This window comes from Carlito syrichta, unplaced genomic scaffold (genome assembly GCF_000164805.1).
Source record: "Carlito syrichta isolate Samal-C Ts95f unplaced genomic scaffold, Tarsius_syrichta-2.0.1 Scaffold313283, whole genome shotgun sequence".
NCBI lineage: Eukaryota > Metazoa > Chordata > Mammalia > Primates > Tarsiidae > Carlito > Carlito syrichta.
The window spans coordinates 170269-192473 of record NW_007257379.1 but is presented as its reverse complement, the minus strand read 5'-3'; the positions used below and the strand labels follow the sequence as shown (position 1 = coordinate 192473).

The 22205-nt window shown below is 40.5% G+C and overlaps 1 protein-coding gene across 4 annotated transcripts in view; it reads right to left on the bottom strand.

Annotated features, from left to right (window-relative positions):
* Nucleotides 1–22205, bottom strand: part of CLPB (ClpB homolog, mitochondrial AAA ATPase chaperonin) — a 160797-nt gene that overhangs the window by 95043 nt on the left and 43549 nt on the right. For all 4 annotated transcript variants that reach the window (XM_008070282.2, XM_021718692.1, XM_021718690.1 and 1 more), the window contains one exon: nt 2757–2860. In XM_008070282.2, the coding sequence (XP_008068473.1) occupies nt 2757–2860 (104 nt within the window). The remainder of the gene's footprint in view (nt 1–2756; nt 2861–22205) is intronic.

The window sequence follows — 22205 nt, the reverse complement described above, 5'->3', positions numbered from 1 at the left end:
TCAAAAACAAACAAACAAACAAAAAACCAAAAACTCAAAACAAAACAAACCAGTTCTTAAACATTTACATAATTACTGGGTACCAGTATGGTTTCCTAAGAACAAGACATCAACATGTTAGAAAAACCTAATTTTCTTTTTTTGGAAAGGACAAGAAAATAAGACAAATGCTAGACACACTTAAATTTTAGCAAGAAATCTGAGTTAAATCTCTTACAATTTTGTGGACAAAATGGAGAAATGAAGATGAAAAAGAATGAAGTTTGGTAGAAATACAGCTGTGAATGTTGAGTAACGCATCAAATTCATTCTGAGTGTGCCAAGAGTCTGTATTTAATAGAGACCTTATAAATATTTTAATCAAACTAAGGGGATCTTGTCTGTCCAACTCACTAGTGCCTAAAACACTACCTGGTACATAGGAATGTGATCAATACGTACATTTGAATTAAGTGAATCCACAGAAAGCATACTTACCAAATTTGCAGAATATATAAAATAAGAGATAGTTAACATTTTTATTTCATAAGGGACATGATAGCCTATTCCAGTATTTGTGTTATCTATCTGTCTGTGCACCTGCCTGCCTGGAATGTAGGCTAGTTGGCATAAGAGTTAAAAAGAATTCAGAGGTTGACACCCACAACCAAAAGAAAGAAAAAACAAAACCAAAAATATGTAGAACAGGGTTGGCAAACTACAGCTTCTGGGCCAAATCCAGTCTCCTATGTATCTTTACAAATAAAGTTTTATTGAAACACATGCATGCCCATTTGTTTGTGTATTGTCTGTGGTTCCTTCTACATTATAATGCCTGAGCTGTGTAGTTACAACCAAGACCAACTGGCCCATAAAGCCTGAAATGTTTACTATCTGGATCTTTCCAGAAAGTCTGCTGACCACTGATCCAGGATGTCAGATATAAGTATCATCATGGAAGGAACCATTAAAACTAATGCTATAAAATTTGAATGCATATGGTGGAGACCAGTGTGACAGCAGAAGTTAGACTAGATGGTTTCACAATGCTGAGACTCTGTGAAACCAAAAATGTTTAAAAATGCTAGGCTCCTGAGAGCAGATGAGAAGGCACTCAAAAGAATTCCCTGACCCTACCCTCTCAGCAAATGCTCTACCTTGCTTTTTGGTGAGCACACCTGAACTGAAGACAGAGCTGAGGATGGTGATACTGTGTTTGAGTGGGGAGGATAGCCCATAAACTGAGTCCCCACCTATCAGGCTGCAAATATAGAGCAAGCCTGGTACTCAGGAAATTCTCCACTGTTTGAAACATAGAGTGAACATAATTTCTCTGGCTCAGTGGGGAGTCCAAGGAGGCATAGGTCATGACCTGCAAAAGGAACTGTCAGCTGAGGAGGAGAGAAAAGACATATGAGCAGATGAGAGTTCAAATAACCACAGAAGAGGCCAAGATTTAGAGAACATTCAAAAGAGCAGCCGAGGGCAGGTTGCAATTATTGTCAAAGACAGGGAAGTCTGTGGAGGATCTAGTCTCAGCAAAGGGGCCTTGACTGAAAGACCAGGTTTAGAGAGGTGGAGAGGCAGGGGGAGGGCAAGTTCACACTCCACCTGAACAGCAACGCCCTAGCGTCTTGGACACTCCTCTCATGCCACTGATTTGAGATACCTTCTCCCTGAGGCAGCAACAACACTTCTGCTCTCGACTACTACACACCACATCAGTCCTGCAGCCTCACTGACAGCTCTGAGGGCTGAGGGCATTGTTCCCCTTGGCTGAATTGGGTCAATGTTCTACCCTCAGGCAGTCAGCAAGACTGTCTTGTCCTGCTGGCATCACTGCCAATCCTAAAGCAGTCATTGCTCAGTTGCCCTGTTATTGAAAATCTCAGGGGATTCTCAACCTCTATGAGTGATCCTGGACAACAGGCAGTCAGTAGGGACAGTTTGGACAAACAAAAACTTGAATGTAAAATCCTTACTTCAGTCTGCAGTCAAAGCCACTTCTTTTTTCAACCATACTCTAGGAGAACTACTCACCGGAGGCAACAAAGATGACTTGCCCAGGTACCCTCCAACAGACACGTGACTTGCCCAAGTATCCTCCAACAGACACGTGACTGAGCCCTGGTACAGATGCACGCCACCTCTTTCTTCTGAAGTTCAACCACCCACCCACTCAACAGCCTAAAGAAGGCACTGATGACAATGCCATTTTACAAGCATAGGCATCAAGGCACAGAGAAGGTCCATTATTTGTCCTGGGTCATAGAGTAAGTTGAAGAGCCCATCCCAGAGAAAGAATTGCATTTTGCATATAGGAGGAGGGAAAGCAGTATGCAGAGTACGTGATTTTTGAGGTTGAGGAAACCAGTGAGGCTGTTTTCTAGTTCTGGCACAGGGATGGTGCAGGGTAAGTCTGGAGGAAATGGTAGAGGAGCAAATCCACACTCCATGCAGATGCCTTAGTTATTTTATTGAAATCTGCTCCCTTTTCCACTCATTTGAGGCTCCATAGGCTGAGGTACTCTGAGGAGAACACCAGTGGAAATGTTCTTCTCACATCCCCACTAGGCCATGAAATCAGGTCTCTATTTCTTTCCCTAAGACCTTTGAAGTGACATAAATTACAGAGCCAGAGCGACTGTGAAGGGTGGCTGTTGCAAGTCCTTTGGGTTCTCCATGAGTCTACAGAAGAAAGGAATGTGCAGGCACAGAGTAAGGCTTCATAGAAGCAGCAGGAGAGCTCCCAGAGCAGCAGGGTAGTCCACACTTACCTTCCAAAGAATGGATTCCCTGTTCCTTGGCGGTCTTATAAACACTGCTGAAATCATCCCCAAGGTTTGGGTCAGCCCCAGCAGCAAGTAGGAGCTGCACCACACTGGAAGAAATCAGAAAGACAGCAGTGTCAAAAAAAAGGAAAGGCCCAGGAGATAGAGTCCTAGATCCTGAAACATGTTCAGGGACTGGATCTATCTCTGCTCCTGTGAATGATATAACGGAAAGAACATGAACTGAACATAAAAGACTAGATAGGAAAGAAAGCTCCGAAACATATCAGCTGAGAGGCTTGGGACAAGTCACTTAATGCCTTTCTGAAGCCCAGTTTCCACAACTATAAAATAAAAACTGGCTGGGTGCAGTGGTCCAAGACTGTAATTCCAGCACTTTGGGAAGTTGAGGTGGAAGGATTGCCTGAGCCCAGGAGGTTGAGGCTGTGGTGAGCCGTGATTGTGCCACTGCACTCCAGCCAGGACAACAGAGTGAGACCCTAACTCAAAAAAATAAAAATAAAGTAAAATACAAACTGTTTACCCAACAATTATCAAATGCCTACCATATTCTAGTTACTATTCTGAGATTCTGAGGTCCATGTGCCAGTCTGCTGGGAAGAACAATTAAGCATAAAGTTACAGCAAAGTGTGATACAAATTATGATGGGAGAAATGCTATGTGCAGCAGGAAAATAAGGAAAGGGATCAAGACAGGCCTTCCCAGCAGGGCATCATCAAGATGGCAGAACAAGACTTCCCAGTACTTACTCTCCCACAGAAACATCAATAGGAACAACTAGCTACACACAAAAATTTCTTCACAAGAGCTAAATAAACCCGGTGAGAGATTATGGCACCTGGGTATACCACAGAAATAAAGAAAAGATATAGTAAAGAGGACAGGAAGGACAATGTTACATTACCCATGTCACCCCTCTCCCAGCTCCAGGCAATGCAGCATGGAGATAGAGACCCTCTGCATAGGGGGAGAAGGAAGTGAGCACTGAACTTTGGCTTAGACTCTGAAGCCAGACCTGCCTCAGTAAAACTTAGGGTCAGGCAGGCCCCCAGGACCCCAAACTCCAGGCTGATATCCTCAGACTGAGCCTCTAGGCCCACCCTGACACCAGGCTAGATCCAACAGCCCCAGACTCTGGATAGGCTCCGGTGCTAAGCCAGCCCCAATGGTCACAGACTCTAGGTATGCCCTAGCACCAGGTCAGAGCCCACAGACTCAGGCTATAGGACTGACTTATAAATTCAACCTCCAGATCCACCCCAGAACCAGGCAGGGTTCTGAACTATCCCTAGCACTGGCTGAGGCCAGAATTCAGGTTTCAGTCTGACTCAGCACAAGGCCAGCCACCGTAGCCTTAGTTATCAGGCCTGTACCAGTGGATCCAGCCCCCAGCTCTGACCTAGGTTCCAGACTAGTCCAGAGCCAAGTTGGTCCACACAGCCCAGCCCAGGTCTACTCTAGCACCAGGTCAGGAGTCCTGGCCTCAGGCACCAGGCAAGCACCTGTGGACACAGACTTCAGGCCTGCCTAGTCCCAGGTCAGTCCCTGAGGTCCCACATTCCAGGACAGTCTCTGTAGCCCTGTAGTCCAGAAGGACCAGGGTCGAGGCCTACCTTAGTAGTTCCAGTACTGGGCTAGGCTCCAGGCTGGCCTCTGCAGACCTAGAACCCAGGCCAGCACTCACAAACCCAGGCTCTAGGCTGGTCCAATAAACACTGGTGCTAGACTAGCCTCCATTGGCTGAGGTTCTAGGACCATCCCTGCACACCTAGGATCCAGGCTAGCCCCTGTGGACCCTGACTCCAGACCCCACCCCCCATGAACTCAGGCTCCAGGTCTGCCCCAGCACCCGACTGGCCCTTGTGCACTCAGGCTTCATGCCGGTCTCCACAGATACAGGTTCTAGACCTAGCCCTATGGTCCCAAACAATAGGTCCACCTCAGTGGATCCAGGGTCCAGGCTCAACCCCATGGACCCAGGTGTTAGGACTGCCCACCTGTTGACCCAGGCACCAGACAACTTTCCCAAGGACTCCAGTGACAAGTCCACTCATGAACCATATAAGACAGTCTGCCCAGAATCTCTAGTCTGGCTGACTGGTGAAGGTTTTTCCCAGGCAAAGCCAGTCTTCAAAGACTGGACTAAGTCTCTCTTTCTTCAGACACCAATGCATGGACATAAGGATCAAGAATAACTTGGGAAACCTGACTCCACACCAAAGGAACAAAACAAAGGATTAGTAACCAACCCTAAAGAAATAGATATTTATCAAAAATCAATATATAATTCAAAATAATTGTTTTAAGGAAACTCAGCAAAATCAATACAAAGAAACAATTCAATGGAATCAGAAAAACAATAAATGACCAAAACAAGAAATTTACCAGAGAGATAAAAGTTATCTAAAAAAAATTAAAAACACATTCTGGAGCTGAAAAATATAATGAATCAAATGAAAAATGCAATAGGAGAGCATCCAAAGCAGAAATGACCAAGAAGAGCGGGCATGGTAGCATATGCCTGAAGTTCCAGTTATTCAGGAGGCTGAGGCAGAAGGATCACTTGAGGCCAGGAGTTTGGGGCTGCAATGTACTATGAATAGTCACTGAATTCTAGCCTGGGTAATATAGTGAGACCCTGCATCTATTAACAATGAAAAATTAGCTGAGTGCAGTGGCTCATGCGTGTAATACCAGCACTTTGGGAAGCGGAGGCGAGAGAACTGCCTGAGTCCAAAGATTGAGACCAGCCTGGGCAACTTGGCAAGACCTTGTCTCAACAACAACAACAACAACATCAACAACAAAATTAGGTGTGGTGGTGCATGCCGGCAACTACTTGGAAGACTGAGGCAGAAGGATCACCTACGCCCAGTAGGTCAAGGCTGTGGTGACCGTGAGCATGACACTGTACTGCAGCCTGGGTGACAGAGTGAGACTCTGACTAAAAATAAAAATAAAAAATTGATCAAGCAGAAGAAAGAATATGTGAACTTGAAGATAGGTTATTTGACAATATAAAGTCAGAGGCCAAGCGCAGTGGCTCACACCTATAATTCCAGCACTTTGGGAGGCTGAGGTGAGAGGATTGCCTGAGCCTATGGGTTTGAGACCAGCCTGGGCAATTTGGTGAGACCTCATCTCTACAATAAATCAAAAAATTAGTTGGGCGTGATGGCACATACCTGTAGCTCCAGCTACTTGGAAGATTGAGGCAGAAGGATCACCTGAGCCCAGCAGGTTGAGGCTGTGGTGGTTGTGAGTGTGCCACTACTCTCCAGCCTGGGCGACAGAGTGAGACTCCAACTCAAAAAAAAAAAGAAAAAAGAAAAAGAAAATATAAAGTCAGAAGAGAAAAAAGATAAAATAATGAAAAAGTTTATAGAGTTTATGGGATAACATCCAAAGAGCAAATATTCAATTTATAAAAGTTCAAGATATAGAAAAGAGAGACAAAAGGGTAGGAAGCTCATTTAAATAATAGCAGAAGCCGGGCTCGGTGGCTCAGCCTGTAATCCCGCGCCTTTGGGAGGCTGAGGTGAGAGGACTGACTGAGCCCGTGGGTTCCAGACCCGCCTGGGCAGCGAGACCTCATCTCTCCAATAAATCAAAAATCAGCTGGGCGTGGTAGCGTATGCCTGTAATTCCGGCTACTCGGAAGGCTGAGGCGGAAGGATCGCCGGAGCCCGGCAGGTCGAGGCTGCGGTAATTGGGAGCGGCCACTGCACTCCGGTCTGGGCGACAGAGTGAGACTCCAACTCAAAATAAATAAATAAATAAATTAAATAAACCAAATAAATAAATAAATAAATAATAGCAGAAAACTTTCCAAATTTGAAGATATAAAGATATAAATATCCAGGTACAGAAAGGTCTCTAATCAGAGTCAATCCAAACAAGACTACACCAAGACATAATATAATCAAACTGTCAAAAATTAAAGACAAAGAGAGCATCTGAAAGCATTAAGAGAAAAGAAGCAAATAACATATAAGGGAATATCAATACAGCTGACAGTGGATTTCTCAGCAGAAATCTCATAGACCACAAGAGAGTGAATGATACATTCAAAGTTCTGAAGGAAAAAAAACCTATCAATCAAAGTGGTTCTTCAGAAATGAGGGAAATATAAAGATTTTCCCCAAATAACAAAAGCTGTTCATTACTTGCAGACCAGTCTTATAAGCTTTTAAGAAATTAAAAGGATAATGAAGAACTATCTTGAGACAAATAAAAATGGACACAAGACATACCAAAACCTATGGGATGCATTACATCTTTTAAGACAAGTCTGGTGGTGATGAACTTGTAAGACATGCTAAAGGAAGTTATTTAAGCTGAAAGAAAAGAATGTTAATTAGTAACACAAAAATAAAAATGTATAAAGCTCACTAGTAATGGTAAGTACACAGTTGAATTCTGAACACACAATATTATAAACTACAAGCCGGGCTCGGTGGCTCAGTCTGTAATCCCGCGCCTTTGGGAGGCTGAGGTGAGTGGATTGCCTGAGCCCGTGGGTTCAAGACCCGCCTGGGCAGCGAGACCTCATCTCTACAATAAATCAAAAAAAAAAAAAAAAAATCAGCCAGGCATGGTAGCACAAGCGTGTAATTCCGGCTACTGGGAAGGCTGAGGCGGAAGGATCGCCGGAGCCCAGCAGGTCGAGGCTGCAGTGGCTGGGAGCAGCCACTGCACTCCAGTCTGGACGACAGAGTGAGACTCCAACTAAAAAAAAAAAAAAAAAAATATATATATATATATATATATACACACACACACACTACAATAAAACTATGAAATATTTTATGTAAGCCTCAGAAAAAAGCAAAAACTTATAATAGATACAAAAAAGTAAAAAGTAAGAAATCAAAGCATATTACTAAAGAAAATCAGGTAATCATAAAGGAAGACAGCAAGAGAGGAGGAAAGGACAAATAATCTACAAAACAACCAGAAAACAATGAATAAAATGGCAGTAGTTAGTCCTTACCTATCAATAATTACTTTGAAAGTAGGAAGAGAGAAAAAATTACTTTGAAAGTAAATGAATCAAGTTATCCAATCAAGCCATGGAATACCTGAATAGATTTTTAAAAGACCCAACTATATGTTACCCACAGGGACTCACTTTACCTGTAAGGACACACTTAGACTGAAAGTCAAGGAATGGGAAAAGATATTCCATGTAAATGGAAACCAAGAGAGAGCAAGAATACCTGTACTTATATCAGATAAATCAGACTTAGCCAAAACTGTTAAAAGAGACAAAGAAGGTCATTACATAGTAATAAAAGGGTCAATTCACCAAGGGAATATGACAACTGTAAATATACACATCCAACATCATAGCACCTAAATATATAAAGCAACTGCTAGTAGATCTGAAGGGAGAGAGAGACTGTAATATAGTAAATAGTAAGGGACTTCAAGCACTTTCAGCAAAGGGCAGATCATCCAGAGAGAAAATCAGTAAGCAAGCATCTGACTTAAACTACACTTTAGACTAAATGGACCTAACAGGCATATACAGAACATTCCATCCAACAGTAGCAGAACATACATTCTTCTCAAGCACATATGGAACATTCTCCAAGATGATCATGTTTTATGCCATAAAATAAGACTCAACAAACTGTAAAAGACAAAAGTCATATCACGTATCTCTTCTGACCACAATGTTTGTATAAAACTAGACAACAACAGGAGGAATTGTGGAAAATTCACAAATTCATGGAAATTAAACAACATGCTCCTAAACAACTAATAGGTCAATGAAGAAATTAAAAGAGAAAATTTAAAATATCATGAGACAAATGAAAACGTAACATACCAAAACTTCTGGGATAGAGCAAAAACAGTTCTAAGAATGAAGTTTATAATAAATGCTTCATCAAAAAATAAGAAAGGTGTCTAATAAACAACCTTAAGGAATATACCTCAAGGAATCAGAAAAAGATGAATAAACTAAGCCCAAAGTTCAGAAGGAAGGATAATACAGATAAGAGCAAAAGTAAGTGAAATAGAGATTAGGAAAATAGAAAAGGTCAACAAAACTAAGAGTTGGTCTTTTGAAAAGATAAACAAAATCAACAAACCTTTAGCTAACTAGAAAAAAGAAAGAAGATGAAAATTAAAAAAAAATCAGAAACAAAAGAGGGAGCTGATACTATAGAGAAATACAAAGGATCATAAGGGACTACGATGAACAATTATATATCAATGAACTGGATAATCTAGAAGGAATGAATAAATTCTTATGGTGTGATCATAGCTCACTGAAACCTGGAACTCCTGGGCTTCAGTGATCCTCCCAGAGAGCTAGAACTACATACATGTGCCACCACAGTTGGCTAATTTTTTCATTTTTATTTTTGTAAAGACAAGGTCTTGATGTTTTCCATCCTGGTCTCGAATTCCTGGTTTCAAGTGATCCGCCTGCCTCAGTCTTCCTAAGTGCTGGGATTATAGGCATAAGCTACCGTGCGTGGCCCCAAGCTCATTTTACCCTCTTACCAAAGCCAGGCAAGGACAGTACAAGAAAATGATAGGCCAATATTCCTGATGAACAGAGATTCATAAATTCTCAACCAAATGCTACCAAACTGAGTTCAACAGCACATTAAAAGGATTACTCACTAAGATCAAGTGAGATTTATCTCAGGAATGCAAGATAGTTCACCATATACAAATCTATAAATGTAATACATCACATAAACAGAATGAGGGACAAAAGTCATGTGATCATCTCAATAGATGCAGGAAAAAGCATTTAACCAAATTCAACATCCTTTCTCTCAACAAATTAAGTATATAAGGAATGCACCTCAACACAGTAAAGACCATATAAGACAAACCCACAGCTAACATCATATAAGTGGTGAAAAGATGAAGGCTTTTCCTTTAAGATCAGAAGCAAGACAAGGATGCCTACTCTCACCACTTCTATTCTACATAGTACTGGATGTCCTAGCCAGAGCAATCAGGCAAGATAAATAAAATGTATTCAAATTGGAAAAGAAGAAATTAAACTGTTCTTATTTGCAGATGACACAATCTCCCGCCTAAAGACAACACCAAAAAAAAAAAAAAAATCTATTGGAATAAATGAAGTAAGTAAAGACATAGGATATAACATAAATATATGAGGGGAAACTCCCCCAAATTCAGAATTTATTTACAAAAGAACATGTATTCATTCTTCCATGTTTAAACTTCAGTCACCTTCAAAGTACTCTCTGTTTGATGCAATACACCTATCGAGATGCTTTTTCCACTGCTCAAAACAGCTTTTGAATTCATTAATTTTGATGCCTTTTAGTGTTTCTGCCATTTTTTTTTTGGTTTCGCCTCTTCCACAATGGCAAAATGTTTCTCTTCGAGGACTGTTTTCCATTCCGGGAAACAAAAAAAAAGTCACTCAGGGTGAGATCAGGAGAATAGGGAGGGTGGGGCGCGGGAATCATGCCATTTTTGGTCAAAACCTGCTGAACACTCAGCACGGTGTGGAAAGGTTGTTTGTGTAAATCACCTATCATGAAATAAGCAAACACACTGAAATAATCTAAAAAAACAATTCACTGAAGCTGAACACAGCCTCTCCCAATGCTAACTGATAAACTGAAGCTGATAGGCTCCTAGAAAACTTACCTCATGGGAAAAGCCTGTACTACAAGGGGCCCACCCTCCAAAAAGTAATTCTGTGTTTTGGGGGGTCACCCTAGTAAAAGCATCAGTGGCATTACTATACATTAACAATCAACAATCCAAAAGAGAATTTTAAAAATACAGTTTACACTAGCTACAAAAGAAAAATGCAATATTTAGGAATAAATGTAACTCTTTCCACTTGGAGACATCTCATGGATCACCTACCAGCAACTCAATTGCACTTTTTAATGAAATAATGAAATACAAATCACTTCATGTTAAATAGTATAGCGCTGAAATCAATTATTTTATTGTAATGGTATTTAGCTTATAATGGAATTTTGACATTGAGGAACTTATGACAAAAAATTTAAATTTTATATCTTATATTTTTCTAACGTGATAATGTGTGAAATGGTCACCAACATGCATTGATAACATATTGTGCAATAGTAATTTGCTTGATGTCTTCCACCTGGTGTTTTTCTATTCGAGCAGACAATGCAGTCTCATTTTCTTCCTCCCACATTAGGACAACTGCGATCAAAGCTGAAAATTCCTGTCAGTCAATGTCATGCCACTTAAGCCAAATTGATTTGTGTGATAGTTACTTTTTCCTTATTTTTTCACCCACATTCTTTTATTACACTATCCACTAATTCATTTGTAAAATACAGAGTAAAATAGTCAATTGATTCTCTTATATTACTTGCTATTTTAGTCCTATCGTTTGAAAAGCCGATTGCTGGAGGACCATCTTTTTCTGACATTTTCTCATTCTTTGCTTGACAGTACATTGTCTTCTACTTCTTCGAAACTAATGACACTTTCATCACTATCACTTTCCATTATGTTTGCCCGTTTTCTTCTTGGTGGCATATCACGATTGCTACTATCGTTTTCCTTCCACATCAATGTTTATTTTTTCTAACTTATCTGTATGAAAGTCTAAATCTAAAATCACCACTACTGCTTATATCATAACTCTCACTTTTGTTTTGCCACTGTTCTGTAAACTAAATAAATGGATAAAAAATTTCTAACTATAAATTATGAAGCCATGAAATGAAATTTATCAAAAGAATATTACTTTTCCAATTTTACTTTTCCAACAGTGCAGATAGATATATTCGATCTGTGCAATACAATCTGCCTTCAACTTTGAAAGTCTCTTTCTTTTAGGACTACAGTTACTTGCTTATCTATCTTTTCAAGTTATGCCATATGATAAATCTTTTCAAGTTATGCCATATGCTACCTTTCTTATAGACACTCTTTATCGCTCACTACCTTCTGTTACAAAGTGTGGGCACCACTGTGGAGACACTTCACACATCTCTATGTTACGCCAGCTGATTTTTTTTTAGTATACATCTCAATATATACTCCATCTCTTTATTTGTTTTTTTATGCAATTTGTATTGAAAACTTCAAGAAAACACACATTTTTGAAAAATTTGCACTTGCATAAGTTTGTCCAGTATAATCACCAGCGATCTATGTCCCCTGAGAGGGGACATCCAAGTGCAAAGGGTTATTAACCAAGAAAGCAAAAGACCTGTACAGTGAAAATTATAAAACAATGATAAAAGAAACTGATGACACAAATAAATGGAAAGATACCAGGTGTTCATGAATTGGAAGAATTAATATTGCTAAAATGCTCATATTACCCAAAGTGATCTACAGATTCAATGTAATTCCTATAAAAATTCCAATAACATTTTTTATAGAAATAGAAAAAAAATACTAAAATTTGAATGGAACCACAAAAAAACCTAAATAGCCAAAGCAATCTCGAGCAAACAGACAAAGCTATAGGCATAATACTACCTGACTTCAAAATATACTACAAAGCAATAGTAATCAAAACAACATAGTACTAGCATAAAAACAGTCACAGAGACCAACGGAGTAGAATAGAGTTCACACATAAGTCCACATATTTTTTTGGACTTATTTGTGCTAAGAACACATAATGGGGAAGGCCAGGCTCATCAATAAATGGTGCCGGGGAAACGAAGTATGTACATGTGGAAGAATAAAATTAGACCCTCATCACATACCATATATAAAAATAAACTCAAAATGGACTAAAAACTAAAGTATAAGACCTCAGAATATAAAACTACTAAAAGAAAATACAGGAGAAAAACTCCATGATATTGGTGTGGGTAATGATATTTTGGACATGATCCTAAAGCAAAGGCAAGAAAAGCAAAAATAGACAAAAGGGAATACATCAAACTAAAAAGTTTCTGTACAGAAAAGGAAACAACACTGTGAAAAGAAACCCTATAAGAAAGGAGAAAATTATTCACAATCCACATATCTGATAACGGGTTAATATGCAAAATATATGTTTTTAAACTAAAAGAAATTTTTTTTACAGCACCTGTGATTGAGAATTATCCAAAATATATAAGGAACTAAAATACTCAATAGCAAGAAAAAATATATAACCCAACTAAAAAATGAGCAAAAGACCTTAACAGACATTTCTCAAAAGACATACAAATGGTCAACGGGTATATAAAAAATGCTCAACATCATTAATCACCAGAGAAATGCAAATTAAAACCATAATGAGATATCACCTTACACCTGCTAAAATAGTGCAAGGTAAAATTGACAAAGATGCAGAGAAAAGGAAACCCTTGCACACTGTTGGTAGGAATGTAAATGACTACAGTCATTATGGAAAGCAGTATGGCGTTCCTCAAAAAATTAAAAAAAGAACAATCATATTATCCAGTAACCCTACTACTAGGTATATCCAAAGGAAATGAAATCAGTATGTCAAAGAGATATCTGCGACACCCATGTTTATTTCAACATTATTCACAATAGCCAAGATATGGACACCTACGTATCCATCAGTGAATGAATGGATAAAGAAAATGTGCTGTATCTACACAATGGAATACTATTCAGCCTAAAAAAGGAAGGAAATTCTGTCATCTGCATCTGGATGAACCTAGAGGACACGATGTTAAGTGAAATAAGCCAGGCACAGAAAAACAAATACTTCATGATCTCATGTATATGTAGATTCTAAAAAATAAATAAACTCTTGGAAGCAAAGAGTAGGATTATTACCAGGGATTGTGGTGGAGGACAGGGGTGAGATGTCAGTTAGAGGATTCAAAATTTCAGTTACACTGGAGGAATACATTAAAGAGATCGATTGTACTATAGTTAATAACGTTATAGTCTCAAAAACCACTAAGGATAAAGTCTAACTTTCTCATGACAAAAAAATGTGATGAGACAACAAAATAAATAATTTTTAAGAAGGCCTCCCAGAGGAAGTCTTTAAACCGTGAAGACTGAATAGCCAGATCTGAGATAGTAAAAGTGGGAGTATGCAATAAATCCCAGAAGCAAAAGAGTACAATGTTTTACCTGAAGAAAGTAGACAGATGAGAAAGTAAGGGAAAGAACAGTGGGAGATGAGGTAAGCCACACAGTATTCCACCATAAGGCTATTCCATACTTTATTTAACCAATTCCCTGATGTAAAACAATATATCGTTTTTAATATTTGAATTATACAATATCTCTGGTTATTTCCTCTGAATAAATTCCTAGGAGATAAAATTCTACGTCAAAAAATATAAGCGAGCTGGGTGCAGCGGCTCACATCTGTAATCCCAGCACTTTGGGAGGCTGAGGCAGGAAGATTGCTTGAGGCCAGGGGTTTGAGACCAACCTGAGCAATACAGCAAGACTCCACATCTACAAAAAAAATGTATCCAGGTGTGGTGTCTCAAACATGCAATCCCAGCACTTTGGGAGGCTGAGGTGGGAGGATCACTTGAGCCCTGGAGTTTGAGACCAGCCTGTGCAACATAGTGAGACCTCATCTCTACACAAATATAAAAAAAAACTTAGCTGTGGCATGAAGGCATGAGCCTGTAGTCCCCGTTACTCAGGAGGCTGAGGTGGAGGGATTGCCTAGGTCCAGGAAGTCAAGGCAGCGGTGAACTCTGAGTGTGCCACTGCACTCCAACCTGGGTTACAGAGTGAGACTCCAACTCAAAAAAAAAAAAAAAGAAAGCATAAGCATTTTAAAGGGTTTTGATAAATATTACCAAGTTGCTTTTAAGAAAGACAATTATTATTTTCACTAGTAAAGTATGAAGTATGAAAATAACTAATGAGCCTTCCTTTCACCAAAAAAGGGTGTTTTTCTTTTTCAGACTGTGTTAGTCTGGGAAACAGAACATAGAATCACACTACTGTTTCAACCTGCCTTTCTTTGACGTTTTTGTTTTTTGAGTAGGAGTCTCACTCTGTCACCCAGGCTAGAGGGCAGTGGCAGACTCCTGGCCACCACAGCCTCAACCTGCTGAGCTCAGGTGATCCTTTGCCTCAGTCTTCCAAGTAGCTGGAACCATAGGCATGCATCACCACACCCCACAAGTTTTTTTTATTTAAGGTAGAGACGAGGTCTTGCCAAGTTGCCCAGGTTAGTCTCAAACCCGTAGACTCATGCAACCCTCTTGTCTCTACCTCCCAAAGTGCTGGGATTACAGGCGTGAGTCATCATGTCCACTTCTTTCTTTGATTATTTATTAGGTTAAATTTTTTAAAAAACATTTTCAATAGTTAGTTGCTTCTTCTTTCACGAATATCTCTTTTTGTTTGTTTGGTTTTGTGTTTGTTTTTTGAGTTGGAGTCTCACTGTTGCCCAGGCTGGAGTGCAGTGGCACACTCATGGCCACTGCAGCCTTGACTTGATGGGCTCAGGCGATCTTTCTGCCTCAACCTTCCAAGTAGCTGGAACTACAGGTGCGTGCCACTACATCTAGCTAATTTTTTTGATTTATTGTAGAGACAAGGTCTCACTAAGTTCCCAGGCTGGTTTCGAATCCTAGGCTCAGGCAATCTTCTCACCTTAGCTTCCCAAAGTGCTGGGACTATAGGCTTTAGCCACTGCACCCGACTCATGAATCTCTTATAAACGTTCTTTGACCATATTTCTTAGTATGTCTACCTTTGTTTACTGACCTTCACAATTGTTAATGCTTTTGAAGGCATAAGCGGCAAGCATTTCAAACAAATTTCTCTAATTAACATAATTATTAAAAAGTCAAACTACAGTTTGTTTTCTCTTCCTTGTTTTACAGTATTTGTAACCAGTAATGGTTACAATTTTCCACATATCACCTGGTTGTAATTTTATTACCTTCAACAGACTTAGTACCTGGCTTGATTATTTGCTGAGTGAATGAATACATTTCACTAACTTCCGTGCACACAAAAATACATCTGGTCTTATAGGTAAATCAAAAGACAGAATCCATCTCCCACATAGCAGAGGTTTTTCTATAGTTGGCTAATATGCAAAGGGAAACCCCCAAACCCTGAAATTTATTTATAAAAAGTGTATTTATTCTTACATGTTTAAATTTCAGTCACCTTCAAAGTACTCTCCATTCGATGCAATACACCTATCAAGATTCTTTTTCCATTGCTCAAAACAGTTTTTGAGTTCATCAATTTTGATGTCTTTTAGTGCTTCTGCCATTTTTTGTTTTACCTCTTCCACATTGGCAAAACGCTTCCCTTTGAGGACTTTTTTCATCCAGGGAAACAAACAAAAAATAATGTTGATTGGAGCAAGATCACATGAATAGGGAGGGTGGGACACAGGGGTCATGCCATTTTTGGTTAAAAAATTGAACACTTAGCATGGTGTCAGCAGGTGCCTTTTCAAGATATAAGAATCAGTCAACTGTGTGCCACAACTTAGGATATTTCTTCTGCACATTGTCTCTCACAACAATGCTAGCTGGTACACCGATGCCAAAGGGTCCCTAGAATACTTAACCTAGTGGGGAAAGCCTGTACTACAAAGGGCCCACCTTCCAAAAGATAATCCAGGTTTTTTTGGGGGGGTCCCTTCTCGTAGTTAGGTGGGTTGTCTGTGTGTACTCACTTTACCTAAAAAAAATTTTAAATTACCTTTCAAAGTTGCTTTATCCAGAATATGGATTTAGATTTCAAAGAAAAATAAGAAGGGTGTCTAAGCAACTGAAATCCATATCTAGAACTCATAAAATTAATTCATAGTAGAGTCTGTCAGGTTCTCACTTGGAGACTATTTACTCTTAGTTTATACACAATTTGGATTAAGACTGGCATCAGTCTGCCTGGTTCCCAGAAGATAGATAGCCACACTAAATGAAGGCAGTGCAAAACAGTATCTGATAGAGAAGTAGTATGGCACAGAGGTTAAGAAAACTGACTGTAAGATCTGGGACAATCCGAGTATCAAAATGAATAGTGACAGTAATGGTTATAACCCATTATAATTATATATAATTATAACTCATTGAGTAAAAAAAGATTCTTCACTGAAGTGCACATTGAAAAACAAATTAATAAGTAATTGGAGGAAAGTTCTTCCTTACCATAGAATAAAAACTAATAATTGCAGAAGAAAAGATGAAATTAGAAAATCAATATTTTGCAAACATATTGTTAGGGATAATTTTAAGCATATCTAGCTCATATGACTGTGTTAATACATATAAAGTGTTTTAGAACAGTGCCTGACACATAGTAACTACTCAATAAACATTAGTTATTATTACTATGTACCTGACACTATGAGTGGGCTTTAGGGAAGTCAAGAGAAGCATGAACTAAGGCATTTAAATTGGAAGATAGTATGGCACTTTATAATAAGCACAAAAAGACTTAATTTCTAATCACTTACTGATCATGTGATCTTGGACCAGTTACTACACCACTAAGCCTCCATTTTTCTACCAGAATGGAGATAGTGGAGATCTCTTGAAGATTATAAGTATATAAAACTCCACAGTGCCTGGCACATTTTAAAAAGCTCCACAAATATAAGCTCTCTTCTTTTGTTTATATAATCTTAGTAATAGCAACATGAATCTGGGCTGTGGGTGGCACTAGAGCTATATCTGAACCCCTCCCCCCCTCCAATATTCATGCTGGCACAGCTCCGTGTTAAGAAGGCAGCTCTTCAGCATTCTGTACAAGTTGATGTGTTTTAAAATACAAGCAAGAAGGGTTTGTCGATCTAAACTCAAAGGGACATAATTTGGTTAATCCTCAGCTGCTGTGTTCAATCATCATTCAATCACACCCCCTCCCATGGCAGGCTGTCCCTCCAGGCAGCTAGTGTCACTAACTGTGCTACCTGGGCCTCACCAGGTTCATGAGTATTGATTCCATCTGTCCAATTTGCAGGCTGGGGATGCATTCAAGCAGCATGTATGCTGCCCTTGATCCTGGAGGGCAGACAGTGGTCTGGCAGGATGAGGAGAGGAAAGTGACTAGGATTGGCCCTGGGGCTGCTAACCCAATCAAAGGAAATAGGCAATTCACAAACTTGGAGGCCAAAGAGGGTAAGCATCCAAGATAGTGACTCATGCTACAACCTAAGAGAAGATTCCCCTCACTTTTAATAAGGTTCAGAAAAGCAGCAGCACCACTGTGGGGGTACAGATAGAACTATAGAAACCATGGCTGTTCAGTTGCCAAAGGGGGGGGCACCAACATCTTGCCAGGTGGCTCTTTGTCTAACAGCCTTCATATACTTAAAAATCATCTAACCACCAAGAGGTCCAAAGGGATCAGGCCCTTCTTGGAGAAGCCAGCTCAGATCAAGCCAGAGGACTATGACTATTGAACATGATTTACCAACTAGCTTTGACCACCCAAAGAACCTTCCTGGAACTATAGCATAGAGCAGGACCAAAACAGGGTGGGAGGTTAGCCAGATTAGAGAAAGCTAAGGAAAAGCTGGTGAAACAGGCTTAGCAGTAGGCCAGGACCAGGGAATGTCAAGAAGTTCACAGTCAAAATAGAAGCAAGGGCCAGACACCAGGCAGTAGAGGTTTATGTGAGACAGAGAGTGAAAAGCCAGGCCAGAGGTCAGGGACTAGCAGGTGAGGTAGAGCAGATAATAAGCCAAGCAAGTAGCCAGACACCAAGGACACACTGGTACCAAAAGTCACAGCAAGGCGAAAGCAGCAGCACCCAGGAGCATCAGTAAGGACCTTTTGTTTTCTGCTAAAGCAGAAAAAAATGCCCACACTCAGAACTGTATTTGGGACAAGGTGACTTACATGGGGAGATGTTGAGTCAGCTTTCATGGCTGACATATGGAGTACAAGCTGAGAATCTAATGGCACAGGACAGGCAGGCACTACTGTTAGTGGTGATCCACCAAAGGACAACTGCAACCTCTCCCTTTGTTCTGGTACTGGTCTACTGGCTGCCATGTTTTAGGTCTAGATTTAGGGATTACTGCCTTAAATTTGAGTAGCTGGTACCAAATGAGCTGTGGTATAAGGGTAGGTGTTCACTGTCTTAACAGAAGAATATATCAGTCTACCCAAATATGTTTTTCTGTAACAAAATATCTCCATGCAAAGGAATTACTCCATAGGCAGTAATTCTCAGCCAGTTCAAGATTTGGTCTCTGGTGGTCTGCGAAAAGATATGCCTGCCAATGCCAGTATTAACCTCAAAGGCTAGAGATAATCTCCAGATACCCAATTTCCTTACTAATTTGGGGAAGCAGAGAATGTCTGTAGCACAAGACAAGGGGTATGTTATGTTGACCTTCATTTTCCTACACTGGCTCTCAGGTGGCTAACAGTCTATAGGAGAACTCTGCCTCAACACAGGTTTTGATAAAAATGCTAGGATCAGAAGGCCCAACAGAAAAATGAGGCAAGGACATGAAGAGCCAATCAAAGGAGGAAATGGAAAAAAAGATTATTATTAAGTATATGAAGAGATCCTCAAGTTCGTTTGGTATTACAGAAATGCAATTAAAACAGGATACACTGTAAATTCAACATATTGACAAAAGTTAGAAAGCTGAACAATGTCAAGTGCTGGAGAGGACATGGAGATCTGAGACTCTTCATGCACTATCAGTGTATAGACTGGTGCAGCCATTCTAGAAGCCAAGCTTGTAGTCTTTTGTAAAATTAAAGTACCTTACCCTATGGCCCAGTACCTCTGCTTCAGAGCATATAATTCCCAGATAAATTCTTATGCAGGTCCATAAAGGGCAACACAGGGACTGTTCATTACAGCATTCTATGGCAGTGGGTAGCTGCAGACAATTAAGTGTCCATCACTGGGGAAATGGATAAGTTAAATGTTGTAGCCACACACTGTGAAACATGATGCAGCAGTTAGAAGCAACAGGCTGGATATGTGTGCAGCAACATATACAATTTATTAAAAAGGGTTGATTCTCTACCCCTTTCTATTTATACATTAATTAGACTTGACCATTTGATCCAAAAATTAACTCCTCCCAGGGAGTCTCTCAATTACAGAACTTCTTATTCCTATTTGATCTAGTGATCTTGGGGGCTGAAGAATTTAAGACCCAGCAAGAACAATGAACTCCCTGAAGTACACCTAGGGCCATCAAAGGTGTCACTCTTCCTGTTGTCCCCTGCCTCAACTGGTTAGTGCTCATTTGCGTTCAAGGTTTCTTGATGATACTGTCACCAACTAACTGAGCCTTTTCTCGTTCCGCCTGAGTCCATGCCCTTCCTCTTTGTCTGCACAGCACCCAGTACTTACCCCCATGGTAGGTACTATCATCATATTGTATCATGATTGCTTACTTTTATTTGCCTTTCCTACCAGGCTATAGGACAGGGGCCAAGTCTCAACCTGACTGTCCAGCTCCTTGCCCATAGTCTCCTGGATCACAGTAAGTGGTCACAGATATATTCTGAATGAGTGCATGAACAACTAAATGAAAGATGAATAAATGAAATAATTATTTTATTTGATGGGAGATCAGAGAGAAAGGTGGAAGGCAACTGTCTCTGCCCTGTCAGGGCTACAGGCAGTTTCCAGACAAAGCTGAGGAAATGAACAGGAGGGTGGTCCAAAAGTGACAGCTACTGGGATTCATGGAACTCCTTCTGGAGCCACAGTCAAATTAATTTGCATCAGTTTGTAATTAGATTAGGAGTGGGCTGGGCATAGTAGCTCATGCCTGTAATCCCTGCACTCTGGAAAACCGAGGTAGGAGGATCGCTTGAGCCCAGGAGTTCGAGACTTGCCTGGGTCATACAGCATGCCTCGACTCTACAAAAAATCAGTAGTAGTCTCAGCTACTCAAGAAGTTGAGTTGGAAGGGTCGCCTGAGACCAAGAGGTCGAGACTGTGCTGAGCCATGATGAGGCCACTGTACTCCAGCCTGGGTGACAAAATGAGACCCTGACTCAAAAAAAAAAAAAAAAAAAGATTAGAAATAGGAGCACATCTAGGCTGGTTCACAGTGACCTTGATGAGCTCTTGCTTTCAGGGCAGTGTGGAGTCACAATGCATGGGAAGGCAGTTGCATGGATCGATGTTAAGGCGTTCTGCTCTCAGTGGTTGAAGGGGCTCACATTGTTTAGGGAAGACTGAGGAAACCTGTGGTGTGGACTAAGGCCTGTGCTGAGCCAGGCGCGTGTCAAAGACGGCTGGTGAGCAGCTGGAGTTGGTGAAGCAAGAAGGGCAGTGATCCAGCTCCAGGTCATCTCCACACAATGTTGAGCTTCAGAAGAAGCTCCTCCAACTCCTCCTCCTTCCCACCCCCCACATCTAAAGCATAGGTCACTGTGATAAGTGTCACGGGTCCCAAGGAGAAGACAAAGAGTGATCTATTCTCAACCCAGTGCACACTTCGACAAGGGGAGGAAGCAAAGAGGTCACAGTTCACAAGGCCTGCTGGAAAGTCAAATGAGCTGTGGCTCATTCAGTAACTTGGCCTACTGGCTGGTCAGGAAAGCCAGGTGGCCTGACCAAAGGCATAGGCATGTGTTAAATCTAGAGGTCCTGTGGCATGGAGGCATGAGGTGGGAGTGGAGAGGGCAGGGAGAGTTTTCTTTTTAAAGCCTGTTTCTTTGGGGAATGAATTAAAGATTAAGTAGGAAGTAAGGTACCTGCGCAGAAAATGTGCCCCTATTTCCTCAAATGAGGATACTAATCTTTTGTTGACTTCAAAAGGTAGAGACCAATAATCATAATAAAGTAGCCACGGTTATTAGACACTTTACATTCACTGTTTTAGATCCTTACAACAACTTGCAATGAAGTACTGGTCCTATTTTATCAGTGAATAAACTGAGGTTCAGTAAGATAACATGAGTTACTCAAGGGTACACATTAAATAAGCACAGGAACCAAGATTCAAATCCAGTTCTGTCTTGAGCCCATACCTGGTGCACATTCCCCTAAATCACACTGGCTCTCAACCATCTGACTATCCGTTAGTCTGTTATATTCTATAGTTACAGAGTCCTTACATGTAGTACCAGAGACAGTGATATTTTTAAATGGCAGCTGAAGCAAGGCGGGTCATGGCAGCTGAAGCAAGGCGGGTCATAGCAGCTAGCTGGGATAAGAGGGAGTCTGATTGAGATGGATGGGATCAAAATCAGTGGTGGGTCCAGAGAGAAGTGACATGATTAGGGCAAGGATTAAGGAAGGCATGACAACCTAAGCACAGGGCCAAGCAATCAAGATCACCCATCACAGGGTTTTCAAGACAATCCCAATTTCACATCCTTAGCCTAGTTCTAAATATACTTCCATGTCTTTCAATTTGTGGTTCATACTATATGGGCAGCAACCCTGGTTGTCAGGGCTTCTTACTACAGTATAGGCCCAGACTGGGCTCTCTCTAGGCAAATAACCCATAACAGTATGATGTTATGTTAGACTGGGGTGAAAATAACAACAGAAAAGGGTGAGTGGATTGCCTGAGCCCG